Below are 18,973 nucleotides of genomic sequence, written 5' to 3'. Positions count from 1 at the left end.
TGCAGAGTCTAGTGAAATACATAAGTATTTCCATTTGCCAAGAAGAAAAGGCTGTCCCTCCACTGTCACCATTTTCCTCCCTCCCTGTCACCCCGGTTCTTCTTCAGCCTCATATCATTAATCCCACCCACCCCCACCCCCATTCTTTTCGTTTCCTCATCTAATATTTTATTTCAATTTGTCCCTCTCATTTCTACCTGCTTCTGTCTTCTCAGTTCTTTCCTGTCTCCATCTGTCTTCCCATCAGCCCTCCCTTCCTTTTCTATTCTATTCATTCTTCTCCTCCTTTTCTTCATTCCTTCTCTATTCCCATATTATTAACTTTCCTCACCTTGTCACCTTTTATTCATTCCTCCCTTTTTCCTGCTCATTCCATATTACTAACTCTTCCCGTTTGCTCCCTGTTCTCATTCCTCCTCACCCCTCTCTTTCCCCTTTCATTCATTTCTCACAACACTTTCTCAGACCCCCATCTTCCCCTCATGTTTCCCTGCCTCTGATTCCGCTCTCCCTCCCACTCCTCCTCTTGCGCGTCCCTCCCTCTCTCTTTCATAGAATCGAGTATTTGTTGTGTAAGACTGCTGTTATAAGCATACTGTAGCTCTGGTGTGAGGCTCAGAGCCTCTGAAGTCATACAGAAATTGCATAGCTGCAGGATGATAAGTGACCCCCCCCTGGGATCCAGTTGGCTAAAATAACAGACGGTTTTATCCCACTCACTTCCTACAAGCCAGAGAAAACCCTGCCTTCTCCTGTCAGAGGCAGAGAGAGAGAGAGAGTGGAACTGGGGAGAGGCAAGAGACCTTGGAGTTTTCGTCAAATCTTTGAAACTTGCGGTCTTTAAGAAAACGGGAGGAAATCATTCTTACCTATTCTCTGGGTAAGTGGAGGTTCTTGCATTATTAGACTGCGCGAGGCTTAGAAGCTTTTTGCCTGGCAAAATAAAATGAGCATCAGTTCGGTTGTCAAACGGGGATTTGTTATTTAGCGCCGGGACCATGCAAAGGATTACTTTGCCATCTGACACTGAAGGCAATACGTTCTCTGCATGCTATTTCCTGTATTCCAAAGCACCTGTTACTGAGTGAAAGCAGGGTCTCTTGTATAGTTTTCAACTGGCTGTGTTTGATGGGTTGGTATGCCTGCCCAGAGAGCGGTCAACAAGAGGGAATGGCGAAAGAATTAGGTGTGACTGCGCGTGGCCAGCCTGCGCCTGCTTTTTGGTCCCAGACAAGTGAGGTATTCGCACTTTGACTGGGCATTTGTAGAAAGTGTACCAGGAAGGTTCCGATGTGGTTTCCAAACTGATGATGTCGTGCCAAACAGTCTTCACTTTGGCTATAATCAGTTAATTTTTTTTTTCTACTCATTCCTAGAGATGTGCTACAGGCATGCCCAGTTATTTCGTCTTGCTCATGGTGCCCAAAGAAAACTTGTAACTGTCCTGTCTTTTCTTGTTAACGCATACACTTAATACTCAGCTGAGTGAGCAGCATTTCATTTATGAATTAGACCTCTGTGGTTGGATCATTAACTTTCACAATTGGTTGCCTGGCTTTCCCCAGTAGTCTTCCATTCTCAGTGCTAGCCACCAGGTGCCGACAGAGAGTAGAATGCTAATGCTGATTGAATGCGTAATTAACAAGTGGTAATGTCTTGCCCCCTGATACTACCTAATCTCAAATGTTTTGTCCCAGCATCCACTCAGCAATTCATAGTAAACCCACAAAAGCTCATGGAAAATAAAGCTGTCTCAATACCATATATTCCCTCACTATAAGGAGCCTTATTGCTTTGCCCATTTTGACTAAAATAATCCCGGACTTCATTAACTACAGCAATTTAACATCAACTGATCTTGCAACCTGTTCATATTTTTTTCCTAGTTGCTTTGCCCCTAGAGCAGTGGTTCTCAACTCTGTCCTGGGGGACAACAAGCCAGTCGGGTTTTCAGGATATCCCTAATGAATATGGATGAGAGAGATTTGCATATAATGGAAGTGACAGGTATACAAATCGCTCTCATGCACATTCATTAGGACATCCTGAAAACCTGTTCCCCAGGACAGGGTTGGGGTCCACTGCCCTAGAGGTACCACTTTTAATCAAATTCCAGAAAGTTCTCTCTGCACCTGCACAGGTCTTCAGGTTGTAGCATGCGCATCCATACTGTCCATTGCTCTGCCTCTTGGTGCTTCAAAAGAGTAGAGAATGACATGGGGACAAATTTTCCCCAAGGGAACTCAATTTCCCCGTCCTGTCCCTGTAAGTTTTGTCACTGTCCCTGTCCATGCCTCATTCCTGTAAGCTCTGCCTTAACTGCACAAGCCTCAAACACTTATGATTTTAAAGCGTTCGAGGCTTGTACAGATGAGGGCGGAGCTTAGGCATTGGTGGAATGAAGCATTTTGACATCACAATCTGAGCTCTAGAATGTTGCTACTTAGGATTTTAAAGCGTTCGAGGCTTGTACAGATGAGGGCGGAGCTTAGGCATTGGTGGAATGAGGCATTATGACATCACAATCTGAGCTCTAGAATGTTGCTACTTATGATTCTAAAGTGTTCAAGGCTTGCGCAGATGAGGACGGAGCTTAGGCATTGGTGGAATGAGGCATTATGACATCATGAACTGAGCTCTAGAATGTTGCTACTTAGGATTATAAAGCGTTCGAGGCTTGTACAGATGAGGGCGGAGCTTAGGCATTGGTGGAATGAGGCATTATGACATCACAATCTGAGCTCTAGAATGTTGCTACTTATGATTCTAAAGTGTTCGAGGCTTGCGCAGATGAGGACGGAGCTTAGGCATTGGTGAAATGAGGCATTATGACATCACGAACTGAGCTCTAGAATGTTGCTACTTAGGATTTTAAAGCGTTCAAGGCTTGTACAGATGAGGGCGGAGCTTAGGCATTGGTGGAATGAGGCATTATGACATCACAATCTGAGCTCTAGAATGTTGCTACTTATGATTCTAAAGTGTTCGAGGCTTGCGCAGATGAGGATGGAGCTCAGGCATTGGTGAAATGAGGCATTATGACATCACGAACTGAGCTCTAGAATGTTGCTACTTAGGATTTTAAAGTGTTCGAGGCTTGTGGGGTTGAGGACGGAGCTTGCAGGAATGGGGCAGTGACAGGAAAAGAACTTGACGGGAAGAGAAAATGAGTTTCCGCGGGGACGGGGAAAAATCTGTCCCCACGTCATTCTCTATAAAAGGGCTACAGGGCTTGTTCTTGTTATGTGTTAAATCTATTTATTTTTAGAGGATTGGCCCATACGAAGCTCACACCATCTTTTCTTTTCTCAGTGTCCTGTTACTCTAGTTGCATAAATAAAGATAGCCCATGTGAAAACATGTCTGCTAATGGCTTAGTGCAGTGCCCTAACTTAAAAGAAAAGAAAACCTACATACATCAGGTTGGATTCTCTGAGCTATTTCCTGCAGTAGTGTCGTCTCTTCGAAATCTAAAGCGTTTCTGGAATCGGATTGCAATAAGCAGAGGAACGTGAGGTACCTTCCATGGCGGACACGGAATCCAGGAGCACTGACCTGCTTTGCAATTGCAATGTTTTCTCAGAATTGAATGCCATATTTGCCTGCTCTTTCATTCTTCCAGTCAGGGCCAGGTGTCCCATTAAGAACATAAGAAGCGCCATCTCCGGATCAGACCTTCGGTCCATCAAGTCCGGCGATCCGCACACGCGGAGGCCCTGCCAGGTGTACACCTGTCGTAATTTATAGTCCACCATATCCTTACATGCCTCTCTTAAGGAGATATGCATCTAGTTTGCTCTTGAAGCCTAGGACGGTCGATTCCGCCATAATCTCCTCTGGGAGGGCATTCCAGGTGTCAACCACTCTCTGAGTGAAGCAGAACTTCCTGACATTAGTCCTGAACCTGTCCCCCCTTAGCTTCATTACATGTCCTCTAGTCCGTGTCAAATTGGACATTGTAAATAATCTTCTCTGCTCTATTTTGTCGATTCCTTTCAGTATTTTGAAGGTCTCGATCATATCCCCACGCAGTCTCCTTTTCTCAAGGGAGAACAATCCCAGTGTTTTAAGTCTATCCTCGTATTCCAGTTTCTCCATACCCTTCACCAGTTTTGTTGCTCGTCTCTGCACCCTCTCCAGCAGTTTTATATCCTTCTTTAGGTAGGGAGACCAATGTTGGACGCAGTATTCCATTAGGCAACGTTTCTATACTGTTCACCCAGGGGAGTTCAGAACGGTTTACATGAATTTTTTCAGGTACTCAAGCATAATTCCCTGACTCTCCCGGTGGGCTCACAGTCTCTCTATGGGTGGCATGGGTTACAGGCAGGAAGGAGATTTCTATACTGGCGGTGTTAAAATGTGGAATGCCCTGGTGGGCCAATTGCGCCTGCGTGTAAACCGTTTTCAGTTTAAGAAAGTTAAAAACTCAGCCGTTTGTTACTGCATTTTTGTGATTTATTAGTTATCATTTGAAGAGAAGAAATTGTTTAATTATGCAGATTTTATGATATGGTTGTTTTTTTTTTTTAATCTTATGTATGTTTTTTTATTGATGTACACTGTTGTATTTTGGAAACGGTATAAAAGGTTTTAAATAAATAAATATTAAATAAAATAATATTAAATGGTTTTCTTGTTAGGGGGGGAGGGGGATCTCTATTGACAGGATGTTCAGTCTCCTGCATCCCTCATACGTCCGGATTTACCTGGCCGTCCTCTTTTAAGAAGGCGTGTCCAGGTGTCTGGATGGCTTTTCTAAACCTGCCACTTTGTCCGGGTTTTGAAAAGCTTCCAGCTCGGGACCGCGTCGGAAGGGCATGCGCGCACGTGCAGGGGCAATGTGGTGACATCATGCATATGCGTTTGATCGCGTCACACCTGCACATGCACAGATGCTCTCCCGATGCGGCTCCGAGGATGAGAACAGGCTGGGGGGGGGGCGGGGCTGGGTGGACCTGGGCAGACCTGGGGGGTGAGTCCATGGGTCGGGATTTTACCGTAGTAAAATCTGGTAACCCTACTCATCCCAAGGTGATGGGACTAAATCGCGCGAGACAATGGCGCGCAGACAACTGAGCGCAAGGTTGATGGCGCGCCGAAGAAAAGCACTATTTTAAAGGGCTCCGATGGGGGGGGGTGGGGGGGAACCCCCCCACTTTACTTAACAGGCATTGTGCTGGCGTTGTGGGGGGTTTGGGGGGTTTGTAACCCCCCACATTATACTTAAAACGGAACTTTTTCCCTAAAAAACTGGCAAAAAGTTCGGTTTCAAGTATAATGAGGGGGGTTACAACCCCCCAAACCCCCCACAACGCCAGCGCGATGTCTGTTAAGTAAAATAGGGGGGTTCCCCACCAACACCCCCCGTCGGAACCCTTTAAAATAGTGCTTTTCTTCGGCGCGCCGTCAACCTTGTGCTCAGTTGTCTGCGCTCAGTTGTCGGCGCGCTGTTGTCTTGCGCGATTTTGTCTATGAACCCATCCCAACACTTCTTACTTGTTTCTGCCACGGCCCAGTGGCATTGCGAGGGTGAGATGCACCCGGGGCGGTGGTGTCCCACCTACGCCCACCCACTCCTTCCCCGATAACTTCAACGTGCTCCTCGCGACCCCGTCATTCTCTCCCGCCGACATCACTTCCTCTATGCGGCACCCGGAAGTAACACCAGCAGGAGAGACGACACGGTTGCGAGGAGCAACTAGAGGTATGGCGGAAGGGAAGGGGGTGCGTGCGCACGTGGCGAGGGGAGGAATGGGAAGAGGCGGGGCAGAGAGGAGGAGGGGTGCCAGAGCCCCCTCCAACATGGTGCCCTGGGCAGCCTGACCCTCCTCTTACTAAGCCACGGCCACAGCCACCTCTTCTGGTGGCTTCCAAACAGTCTGAACAGCATCAGGCCCTGTGATCCTCCGGACTTGAGAATGAAGCCGGAAGAGGAGGAGACGGCAAACTCGAGTGTGAAACGCAGCTCTGAGTGGGAGGGCGAGAGGTCTGCTGGGGTATGAGAGGGGAGAGCAGAGGGAGCAGCTAGGGCAAACTATGGCCGCATCACTGATGATGTCATCAGTAACGCGGCACTTGGAAGGCCCCGACGAGAGAAGGCCGCAAAGCAGCCTGTTTAGAGTGCTGCCGGCCCGACGATGCTCTGGAGGGAGGTATGTAGGGCTCGAGGTCGGCGGGGTTCGGTTGGGAGGAAGGATGGAGGGTCAGCGGGGGTTCGTCTGCGCGGTGGGGGGCGGGTGCTCAAGGGATGGGAGGGAGGGAAGGAAAGAAAGATGCTTTTAGTCCGGCCCCTCTGTGAAATATAAGAACCCATTGTTGCCCCGAGTCAAAAAGTTTGCCCACCCTTGAGCTAGGGGCACATGAGATATAAATCCAGTCCTGTGCCCAAAGTACGTTTGTAACGGGGATAAATGGAATTAGATGGCTCGGCTCTGTGGACTGGTTGTTGCAAGGGTATTAGGAGCCCTGGGAAAATCTTCATGCCTGCACTCTTCTGCTTAATTAACTTTTGAGCCTCTGTGTCGCCCCCTGATTAGGGTTACCAGACGTCCGAGAAAATCTGGCTCTATCCAGGTGCCTGAATGGACTTTCCAAAACCTGGCAGTTTGTCCAGGTTTTGGAAAGCAACGATGAGCTCCGATCGCATCTGGAGGGCCTCTGAGCATGTGCAGATGACATCACACTCATCTGCGCGTGCTCCAGGCCCTCCAGACGTGGCTGGGAAGAGAGGGGGCTTTGTGAGGGGGAGGAGGGGAGTGGAGACGGAACAAGGGGGGCTGAAGGCGGTGCAAGGCAGGTCCATGTTTCCAGCTGATAATTAAGCTCAATTGCACCACTACTAAATTAGCAACAGTCATGGTTGTATCGCTGGCAACTGTGGGTTCTCTGTATCCAGATATTCATTATCAGCCTAGACACCGATGCTGAACATCTAGAATCGATAGCAAACAGCCACCAGCAGAAGAGAGTAAAACATGAAACAGATTATCTCCTAAGTGGAATAGTGCAGTATATGTATGGCATGCTGATGATGATCAGAACAGCAGCGGCACTGACATAGTGAGGCTTACAGTGGGAGGATCTACCTGCCAGAGCTGAGATTGTGATGTCATAATGCCTCGTTCCACCAATAGGAGCCAACCTCATCAGTGATGTCACAATGGCTGGAATAAAAAAGTATTTTAGTCCAGTGTTTCTATCCTACTGAGAACAGAATTAAGAGAAACAAAAAGTTCTATGTTTCTCAATTTACTTTTTTTTTTTTTTACATTGGCTGCAAAGAGATCTGTTGGCAGCAGGACAGGAGAAGGACCTGTGGGCTGATTGTTGCCCTCTGATAAGGATGGTTTTCAGTAGAATGAGGCGGAAGACATAGGGACCACAGTCACTTCTACGCATTGGCTGTTGTCCATCTTTGAACTTTTAATCTGAAATTCCACCACCACTTGTATCAATTCTCACCTCTGCACAATCAAAGTGGAGCATTGAGACCATCCAAGGATAGACCTGTTGTTAGTTCAAAGGACCAAAAAGCCGTAACCTCCTACCAACGATGTAAGCTTCCTTAGCTTCTTGTGCTTAAACATAGAGGGCAGGCCAGGGCTCAGGGGTGCTGAAAAGTTTCCGAGTTTATTTACAACTTGAGAGACCGGCTATCAGCAAGTATCTGGTTGGTTTACAATACCAACTTCCTAAATTCTGAGTGTTATTTTGCCAATGTAGCTGAAAAGAGGGTTTTCTTATTCCGTTAAGTGCCAATTTGCATAAACAAAATGCTTTGTTTTGACATTGTTTCCGATCATTGATTGAACCACATCCACCTCATTCTCTTCTTGATTGGGCTGAGAACTTTTCAGCACCCCCTCATCGTAACATTCCAGGGCTGAGCTTGTGATGTCATAATGCCTCATTCCACCAATAAGAGCCAACCTCATCAGTAATGTCACAATGGCTTGATTGTCCTATACTTGGCTCACTTTTATTACATACCGGGGGGGAGGGGGGTCTGAAAAGTTCTCAGCCCAACCCACCAACTTCCTAAATTCTGAGCGTTATTTTACCTTTGAAGTTGAAAAGAGTGTTTTCTTATTTTTTGAGCAAATTTGCAGAAAGAAAATTCTGTATTTTTTAAATGCTTTGTTTTAACATTGTTTCAGATCATTGATCGAACCATATCCTCGTTATTCTCTTCTTGGTTGGGCTGAGAACTTTTCAGCACAGCCTCGTATATAAAATTGCCTCCCTCCAGAAGTAGCCACACACGTTACCTCTAGTCCGAGGCTCCCGCAGATTTCCCACCAATGCGGTACTTCCCAAATCTGTTTCAGAGGGCTACAAAGCCAATCAAGTTTTCAGGATATTCAGAATGAATATTCATGAGAGACATTTGCATGGAGTGGAGGCAGTGCATGCAAGTCTTTCTCATGAATATTCATTGTGGAGAAGCTGAAAACTTGACTGGCTGGGAAACCCCAGCGACAAGTTTGGGAACCACTGCACCAATGTTGCATACATATATTTGTGGGTACTTTATAAGCTGTGACCTTGCTCCAAATCCACTCCTAGAAATGCCTATAGTTATTCTAAGTAATGGAAGCTTAAGCAGGGAATTCTATAAATACATTCCTATTTGTAGGCCCCAGGAATGTACTTATTTGTAGCCTATTCTTAAAAGAAAAGTGGACACGTAATTTTCCAAGGGTAGTGAAGGAACTTAAGTTCTTGCAGCTTGTCAATGCTTCTCTAGAGCTGGGAGTGGAACCAAAGGACTGGAGAAGGGCAGATGTGGTCCTTCTCCACAAGAGCGGAAGTTAGGAAGATGTAAACTACAGGCTGGTAAATCTGGCATTTTAAAACACAGACTAGTGAAATTGCAGGACCTGAGGCGGCATGGTTGCACTAGAGACAGCTCAGGCAGGTCGTGTCAGGCAAATCTGATTAATTGCTTTGACTGGGTGACCAGAGAGTTGGACCAAGAGAGATCGCTAGATGTGGGATGCTTAGATTTTAGCAAACCTTTGAAACATGGCTCAGTGTCCCTCTGTATGCTCCCTAAACCGACTAGCTGGGTTAAAAGCTGGTTGGTTGGAAGGCGACACAGGGTAGTGGTCAATGGTGCTCATTGTGAGGAGAGGGATGTTACCAGTGGTGAGCTGCAAAGATTCAGTTCAAAGGCCAGTTCTTTTTCAAACCGAGAATCTCATTAGAATCTCGGAGAGAGCGGGAGCCAGAAGGCCTTGAGCATGCGCAGATGCTCAAGGCCCAGCAGAGATCAGCGGCAGGCTCTTTCAGCACCGGCACGTTCTGTGGGTTGGTGCTGCGTGCCGGTGCCCGATCGCACTAAGGGTTTGGACGGGCGGGGGGGGGGGGGTGATGCTGAGTGATGATGTTTCTCGGAGGTGGAGGCTCGCATGTCGAGTCAATGCTCAGTTTGCGAGCCAAGATTTGCAAGAATGTTTTTTTTATTGTTATAAGCATTGAAAATATTTGATATTGTGTTTATATCAAAATTTTAATAAACTTGAAACTTTTGCTCGTCTCGCAAACTGCGTTACTTGCAAACCGAGATATGACTGTATTTGTAAGTGATATTACTTAAGGGCTGTCTGGTAAAGTTTGCCTCTTTGCGAATGATACCAAAATCAGCAATGAGGTAGATACACCTGATGGTGTGGATTACATGAGGAAGAACCTAGTGAAGCTTGAAGAACGGTATAGCATTTGGCAGCTAAGATTTAATTCTAAAAAATGTAGAGTCTTGCATTTTGGCTGGAAAAACCAAAGGGGGCAAAGAACTTGTGTGCATAAAAGGAGCGTGAATTCGCTGTGATGATGTTAAGTTGGCCAAACTGATACAGTAGAACTGATGAAGGCAAAAGCTAGAAGGTGTTTGGGTGCAGAGAGAGAGAAATTGTCAGTAGGAAAAAGGTGATGATGCCTCTGTAGAAGACTCTGGTGAGAACTCATTTAGATTACTGTCTATAATTCTGGAGACTGCACTTTCGAAAAGATATAAACAGGAAGGAGTTGGTCCAGAGGAAGACAACTAAAATGGTTGATGGTCTACGTCATAAGGCATACGGGGACAGACTTAATGATCTCAATATAAATACTTTGGAAGAAAAGTGGGAAAGGGGAGATAGGATAGAGGCGTTTAAATACTTCCGTGGCATAAATGCACAGCAGGTGAGTCTCTTTCATGGAAAGGGTGGTAAATTTTGGGGAATGGCCTCCTGGTGGAAACTTGATCTGAATTCAAGAAAGCTTGGGACAATTACATAGAATCTCTGAGGGCGTGAAAGAAGACGGTATGGATGGGCAAACTGTGTAAAAGCCATAGGGTCTTTCTCTGCCTTCAGTTTTCTCTGTGTCTGTATTTCATAATAATAACATAGTAACATAGTAGATGACGGCAGATAAAGACCCGAATGGTCCACCCAGTCTACCCAACCTGATTCAATTTAAATTTTTTAATTTTTTTCTTAGCTATTTCTGGGCAAGAATCCAAAGCTCTACCCGGTACTGTGCTTGGGTTCCAACTGCCGAAATCTCCATTAAAACCTACTCCAGCCCACCTACACCCTCCCAGCCATTGAAGCCCTCCCCAGCCCATCCCCCACCAAACGGCCATACACAGACACAGACCTATATTTTAGGCATAATGACATTTCCCCTAGAGCTGATGCAAATTCAAAAGTCACCATCAACATCTTCTCTCATATCAAGCAGCATTATAGGGTAAAGACCTGGAACAATTACTTATGCATGCTAATACTTATGGAGAATTCAGGAGACACCTAAAAACGTTTCTGTTCCTGGAGTACTTAGGCAGCTGATTTGTACAATCTTTCCCACTTTAAATGATTCACTAGATTTACTTGTCAGTTCTACTCAATTTGTAGCATTTCTAATCATTGTAAACTGCATAGAACTTTACGGTCCTGCGGTATTTAAAGTGTTATGATTATTATTATATGCTGACATCTAGATTGTTAGCATGGGGCCAATAGCCAGCGCACTGTCTGCCTGATGTTGGTGCTCAACCTGGATATTCAATGTCAAATCGGACTGAGACGTATGTTTTGAAAATGCTCCTCCACGAGTCTAGTTGATGATTGGGCCGACAGTATGAACAAGGATAAAACCAAGACCCTCTTTTCCTAAGCCATGGTAGAGGTTTCTACTGTGACTTGGAGCGCTAAAAAGGAGAGGAGGGGGATTTTTATTGTTAAATCCATCTAGGATCACTAGTGATGATACTCAATTGGTATTGCATAGTACCCCACTGAAACTGGAGTCAGAATTGAGAATTGGGGGGATTGCATTTGATAGTTATCGGACATGGGAGCAACAGGCCCGATCTTTAACTGGGATAACGTTTACGACGCTGAGAAATTGAAGCCAAATTTGTTACTTGATTCTTAGTTCAATCACTTGCTTTTTCTCAACCGGATTACTGTAATGTTCTCTACATAAATATACGTAAAAAAATTATAGACTAGAATGTTGCCGCTAGACTTATCTTCAAAGCAACACAGGACCAGGAAGTGATGTCAGAAGGAGAGCTGAAGCCAGCGTGAGCAGTAGCTAGGAGACGCTGATCGCTGCCAAAGAAGATTTTGAAGGGGTGGGTAGGCGGAGAGCAGGAGAGGTGCCAGCACCCCTACCGAGACTGTGTCCGGGGCAGTCCGCCCCCTCCTCACTAGGCCACTACCGGTGTATACACATGTATTTGTCGGCTTAGTTACAGAAGTATATGGCAGACTCCAATAAATTCTGCATTGTTTTCATCAAAATGGGTATCCATGCAAAAAAGAAGTGCAAGTGTGTGCAGGTATTTTTTTTTTTTTTTACTTTGGAAATTAGGACAAGGTGCAGCCGTGCAGGTGTTTAGTCCAATGGTGCCAATTTATATGTTTGTTGATCTTTATTTTCTCATATTTGAGTGAATTAACATTACAACTATATATGCACTATAGTGAAAAATAAAAGTCTTCATAAGAATAGCCTTACTGGGTCAGACCAATGGTCCATCAAGCCCAGTAGCCCGTTCTCAAGTTGGCCAATCCAAGTCCCTAGTACCTGGCCAAAACCCAAAGAGTAGCAACATTCCATACAGAATCTCAAGGAATAGCAAGATTCCAGAATCCCAGAGAGTAACAAGATTCTAGAACCCCAAAGAGTAGCAACATTCCATTCTACCAATCTGGGGCAAGCAGTGGCTTCCCCCATGTCTTTTTCAATAACAGACTATGGACTTTTCCTCCAGGAACTCGTCCAAACCTTTCTTAAAACCAGCTACGCTATCCGCTCTTACCACATCCTCTGTCAACACGTTCCAGAGCTTAACTATTCTCTGAGAGAAGAAATATCTCCTCCTATTGGTTTTAAAAGTATTTCCCTGTAACTTCGTCAAGTGTCCTCCCCCCCTAGTCTTTGTCTCTGTACATCCAAGTAAGTGACATTGTGTCACTGGGAAATAACTTAATTAGAAGCACAGGATAGACCTCCCTTACCTTTTCAACAAAAACTGTTGTCTCGCTTCAGCATCTCTAGGCTATGTTTGTAAAAAGTTTGATGTGGATTCGCCTTAAAAGATGAAACGATACTTTTAATGGAAAATGTGACAGATGAGCCGTTTTCTAGAAACGCTTTGAAAGTGAATATAAACGTGAGGGAAAGAGGGAGGGGGCCATACATTTGGAGGTGGCAAAGGCATGCAAGAGCATTGCCGGAAAGGGATTTGAAGACCAATAGCGGGGCAGCCAGCCAGTGACATTCCCAGAGGAGAGAGAGATGGCCATTAATGCATTTGGCTGAAAATAAGAGTCATTCCACGGGAACTGGAGAGGATGCAAAGCAAGGAGCATCAGTGGGGGAGATATAGACTGAGTATTTGTGCAGAAAATCAATCATTGGGGGTGGCAGGTGTAGACAAGGCTTTGGAGTCAGCCTGATTGTGATAAGATGTGAGCACTGACCGTGCTTCCACATGTTTTATTTTTAACTGTCTGACATCACGTTACAGCGGTTTCCACAAAGCATTCTAACAAGAGGAGCCCAGATTGCTTTGATGTTCATGGGATCTCGCATAGAAATGGAACGGCACAAGTGAGGGCAGCCACCACCTCTGGGCAGCCTTGAGGCTCCAATTGCTTTCCGTCAGTTAAAGGAAAATTCATTTATTTATTCAATTTTCTACACTGTTCTCCCAGGGAAGCTCAAAATGTTTTTACATTAATTTATTCAGGTACTCAAGCATTTTCCTTGTCTGTTCGGCTCACAATCTATCTAATGTACCTGGGGCAATGGGGGGGATTAAGTGACTTTCCCAGGGTCACAAGGAGCAACGTCGGTTTGAACCCACAACCTCAGGGTGCTGAGGCTGGAGCTTTAACCACTGCACCACTCTAGAAAACAAAATGTACTAAAAGTGAGCTAAATCTAGGACAATCCAGCCATTGTGACATCACTGATCGGGTTGGCTCTTATTGGTGAAATGCATTATGATGTCACAATACCAGCTCTGGTTACCAGAGGGTGAAACTTTTCACACTAGTTATTCATTCAGTTTTCCATTCTCCCAGGGAAGCTCAGATTGGTTTATGAATTTATGCAGGTACTCAACCATTTTCCTTGTACCTGGGGCAATGGAGGGGTTAAGTGACTTGCACAGGGTCACAAGGAGCAGTGTGGGTTTGAACCCACAACCTCAGGGTGCTGAGGCTGTAGCTTTAACCACTATGACACACTCTCCCTAATGGAGGGAGAAGGGTTGTGCTCAGGGTGTAGAGCACTCCCACGGTGATGGAGTATTACAGATGTTTTTGGGGAGGTTTTCTGTCTCTGTCCGCTGTCCAGCTGTACTAGTTATCATGCCAAAGGGCTTCAGGCTCATTCTCTCATCTAGTCATGTGAATTTCTGATTTTCTGTGTAAAAAAGTAATTTTGACTGAAGGCAGACTATGGTGAAATCATAGCGTTCCAATTCCATTAGGACAGGTTCCATTAGATGCAATTAACCAACTTCAGGCCAAAAGGAAGAGTCACAGTTTCCTTTCAAAGAAAGCTTTTAGTTCTGCCTAGAAGCTCTTCCAGCTAACTCAGCTGGGACTGGCTCTGAAAGAAGCAAGCACACTCAGGCAGTGTAATTGTGCCTCTTCTCCGTGAATGACAGCCTTATTCCAAAGCTTTTGAAGGTTTGAATTGGTGTTGGATTCAGTGGCCTTTAACGCTTCTGCTGGCAAAGAGCTCCAGCGCAAGAATGAAGTCTGTGAAGCGCTTTGAATGCGTAGCCCAGTTTATTCCCTTGTAGGCCATTTTTAACCAAAGGGCGGTTACAAAATCCGAAGCTCATGCAAAGGCATTTGGGCTTCTCTGTCGTGTATGACAGCGTGTACAAATCTCTTTGCAGACTATCCACAACAACTATCGTAAATGTATTTGTATATATTGGAAATGTAACATATATGCAGATCATTGGAGATATCCTGAGTGAAAACGTAAGGGAAGCCCTGGCATAAAAGGCATCTAATCTACCCCACCCAGCTGAGGGAGGTTAAGCAACTTTGCAAGGGCAGACACAAAGAGTCATTAATCAAAGGACCTGACTTCAAGGAATTTGTTCACAGTTTTACATTGGAACTACAGGCCGACTCTGTTGTCAGCTACGGCCAGTTTATCTCAGTTGCATGATATGATTGTACACATCCCCCTCCATATTCGTGGGTTCGGAACTCGCAACTTCGATTATTTGCGGTTTTCGTCGGGGTGACCCACCCCTGCCTCCCCGGACCTCTTCTCTTTCTTACTTTTTAAAACCTGGTGGTCTAGTGGTGAAGCAGGGCAGGAGTGATCTTTCCATGCGCCTGCCCCATGCAAAACTGGGAACAAAAATGGCTGCCGTGAACTCACGGCAGCCATTTTTATTCCTGACTCTGCACGGGGCAGGAGCATGGGAAGATTGCTCCTGCTCTGCTAGACCACTAGGCTTTAAAAAGTAAGTACAATGGAGAGGTCCGAGAGGTGGGAGGGAGGTTATTTGCGATTTTTGGGTATTCACGGGCCCGCTTTGCCTCTAACCCCCGGGATGGAGGGGATGTGTAGTTCAATGACAACCTAGATCTGCTTGCAATTAAAACACAGGGAAGATGTCTTAGTGCAGTGGTTCTTAAACCTTTCCTGGGGAGCTCCCAGCCAGTTGAGTTTTCAAGATATCCCTAATGAATATGCATGAGGCAGATTTGCATGTCTGTCACCTCCATTACATGCACATCTGCCTCATACATATTCATTAGGGATATCTTGAAAACTCAACTGGCTGGGGGTCCTCCGGGACAGGTTTAAGAACCACTGTCTCAGCACTAAGGCAGGGGGGCAGCCACAGTCGTCAAACATTTAAAAATTGCCCCCTTCCTCTTAATTTACACCTTTGTTTGGACACAACTCAAATTACTGCTCAACTCTGGGTGTTCCGGTCTTTCACTGGCAGGAAATCTTCACTCCCAATAAAAAAAAAAGGAAATATTTTATTGATTTATTCAATTTTCTATACTGTTCTCCCAAGGGAGCTCAAAATGGTTTACATGAATTTGTTCAGGTACTCAAGTGGGCTCGCAATCTATCTCATGATTCTGGGGCAATGGGGGGATTAAGTGACTTGCCCAGTGTCACAAGGAGCAGTGTGGGTTTGAACCCACAACCTCATGGTGCTGAGGCTGTAGCTTTAACCACTACACCACTCTAGACATCAAAACCTGTTAAAAGTGAGCCAAGTGTAGGACTATCAAGCCATTGTGACATCACTGATGAGGTTGGCTCTTATTGGTGGAATGAGGCATTATGACATCACAATGCCAGCTCTGGTTATCAGAGGCTGAAGCTTTTCGCACTATTTATTCATTCAATTTTCTATACTGCTCTCCTAGGGGAGCTCAGAATGGTTTACATGAATTTGTTCAGGTCCTCAAGCATTTTTCCCTGTGGGCTTATAATCTATTCTAATGTACCTGGGGCAGTGGAGGATTACATGACTTGCCCAGGGTCCCAAGGAGCAGCTTGGGTTTGAACCCACAACCTCAGGGTGCTGAGGCTGTAGTGTTAACCACTGCACCACACGCTCAGTAACAGATAGATATATTAATGAAGCATCCCTTTCTCTGTGTGACCTGACACTAAATAGACATCAGAGTGCCTAGCCTTTCTGTCTGTTTTGGTGCTGAAAGGATGAAACCAATTGCAACACGCCCACTAACTTTGTTTGGAGCCATGCCATTAAAAATGGGCAGCAGTTACACCTCCCCAACACCAGGGTATGCTGTTCCAGGACAGAGTGACAAAGTATGTGACAGTGTCAGGGAAGTTTTATTGTTGGGTACATTGATGGAGAACAGTGTGAAGTAATATTGACTTGAAAAGACAGTCAAACTTGAAAAGACAGTCAAACTCTTATCGATTTGCAAGAGCAGACATTTAGATTGCTGTATAAACATTTCAGTGCTTCATCACTGCATTTTGCTGATGCCTAATGAGGTCTTTTCTAGCATGCCCTCAGTAAAGCTATAAAGAGTTCCTGATAGCTGCTTTTTCTTTTCTTTCTCTCTTTCTGCAGAGGTTGGGCACACACAGGGGCCCTTAGATGGGAGTCTGTACGCCAAGGTGAAAAAGAAAGACTCGACCCACGGCAGCACCAGTACTGTCAACGCAAATGGTATCCCCCTTTCTGCTGCTCCTAACCACCTTGAGCACACACTTTCCGTAAGCAGTGACTCGGGAAACTCCACCGCCTCCACCAAAACTGACAAAACAGACGAGCAGGCGACGAATACCGCCGCCAACCCGATCTTGACGCCCGATGAGAAGAAGGAGCTCGAGAGACTTCTGAGTGGCTTTGGCTTGCAACCTGAGGTGTCGATGCATAACTACCACCCAGCGACATCAGTGGCTGGAAGAGCACTCCATGTTGTTCCAGCGCAAGTTCATATTAATGGGGAAAGCACAGCTCTCGCTACAGAACGGGAAACGGACATCTTAGATGATGACCTTCCCAACCAGGATGGACACAGTGTAGGTAGCCTGGGTACTCTTTCTTCCTTCGATGGCACAACTAACATGAATGAGATTAGTTACCAGGAAGCTCCAAAAATGGATAATATTCCCTCCTTGTCTAATGGCTCATCCAGATTCAATGGAATGGACAAATTGCACAAAAGTGGACTCTATGAGAATGAGCCATTGGTCAATGGTGGTTACCCTTACAGTAACCAGAATGCAATAAGAAAAACTGGCGGTCGCCATCTTCAAAACTTAGGGAATCAGATGCACCCCTCAGTATCTGCCCAAGACACTCTAGCAACACACCGGGACAACTTTCCTGCCTCCAGCTGGGAACAACATCAGCAACCAACCGTGACACAACAGCCCTCGTATTATTATGATCCTAATTCCATGAATCGTTCCCACTCATTTTCAACAGCGGAGACCATCAAGCATGAAACTGGCCCACAGCTCCCGCAGGCGCCCGTCCGGAGCGGTAGCAGCCGAGAAGCGGTTCAGAGGGGACTTCATTCTTGGCAGCAGCCAGGTGGCGTTAGTAGCAAACCCTCTTCCCAATCGCACGATTCGGCACTTGACAGGCAGAGCCCTGGCCTGATCACACAGCCAAGCACTTTCCAGTCTGTGCCTCAGAGTCATAGCATACCTGAGTTCCCCAAGATGGCTTCCCAGCAAGAGATCGAACAGTCCATTGAAACACTTAATATGCTGATGTTGGACCTTGATCCTTCATTCTCACAGGCACCCAAGAGTGTCCTTGCTGCAACCAGAGATGGAAAACCTGTTCCAGCAGGCACCTCTTTTTCTGCTCAGCCTGTCTTAAGCACTTATAATCAGCCAGTTTCTCAGATGGCTCAGCAGAAAACCAGTAATGCCTATATTACTCCACCACCAAATGTAGTGCAGAACGTTACTGGTCAGGGTGGCCAGCCTTTGGTTATGAATGAACTAATGCCAAAAGTCTGTTCATCGGGAACACTTGGAGAGGCTGAGAGGGGCATTGGGGAGCCAGATCACGTGTTCCAGGATTACAGGGAGACTGCAGTCAATGGGGCCTACTCACCATATGAATACGAGCCCTCTCCCACGTCACCAGTAAGGAGTTATAGACACAGCCCAAGCAGCACTTCCTCCTCTCCAGTGCCTCCTACAAATATATACATCCCTACTGGTCTTCAGCAAGCCCTAAGTACTTCACATTCATCCCCTGACGCGATGATTCAATCCCAAATTCTACTGAAAGGAGCAGAAAGCACTGAAGTTCCTACCAATACCCCAGAAGAAGAAAGCTACAATCTGGAGGGGATTGTGGCCCACAGAGTAGCAGGTAAGGTTCTGAGTCATTGCATGCCATAGCAGAGGATCCATTTCACCACCAATATAGGGTAGGGGAAATTTCAGTTTTGTTCTTCACTATTGGAATTTTTTTTATTATTATTACTGCCTAAAACAAAGTTTCGGTAATGACCATATCAGAACCGCTCACTTGTATTTTGCAGCGGGTGTTTATAAGATTAGGAAGGAGGACAGCTGATCAGCAGTGGCGTAGTAAGGGTAGGAGGCGCTCCTCCCTCGCACCCCCTGTGCCCTCCTATCCTGGCCCTCACTCCTTCCGCCCCCCCCCCTCCCGTTCCTCTAAATCTTTGTCAGCATGAGTGGCTTCTGCAGCATGCTCTTCGCACTAGCGTTAGATTCCCTCTGATGTCATTTCCTGGCCCCGTGACCCAGAAGTGATTCAGAGGGGAACCAGGCTGGTGTGATCAACAGGCAGAAGTTACTCGTGCTAGTGAATATAATACAGAGGTAAGGTTGGTGTGAGTGATGGTGTGGTGGGGCAGGGTGGAGAGGTGCCAGCTCCCCCTGCACCCAATCCCCCCTTACTACTCCACTCTGGTCAACACAGTTCTGCAGTAAGAAT

The 18,973-nt window shown here is 46.0% G+C and overlaps 1 protein-coding gene across 8 annotated transcripts in view; it reads left to right on the top strand.

Annotated features, from left to right (window-relative positions):
• The window catches only part of TNS1 (tensin 1), a 606,988-nt gene that overhangs the window by 477,741 nt on the left and 110,274 nt on the right, over nt 1-18,973 (top strand). For all 8 annotated transcript variants that reach the window (XM_033945996.1, XM_033945995.1, XM_033945994.1 and 5 more), the window contains one exon: nt 16,613-18,382. In XM_033945996.1, the coding sequence (XP_033801887.1) occupies nt 16,613-18,382 (1,770 nt within the window). The remainder of the gene's footprint in view (nt 1-16,612; nt 18,383-18,973) is intronic.

Source organism: Geotrypetes seraphini, chromosome 5, assembly GCF_902459505.1.
Source record: "Geotrypetes seraphini chromosome 5, aGeoSer1.1, whole genome shotgun sequence".
Taxonomy (NCBI): domain Eukaryota; kingdom Metazoa; phylum Chordata; class Amphibia; order Gymnophiona; family Dermophiidae; genus Geotrypetes; species Geotrypetes seraphini.
The sequence above is the reverse complement of the archived record's forward strand: the minus strand, read 5'-3'. Positions and strand labels throughout refer to the sequence as shown.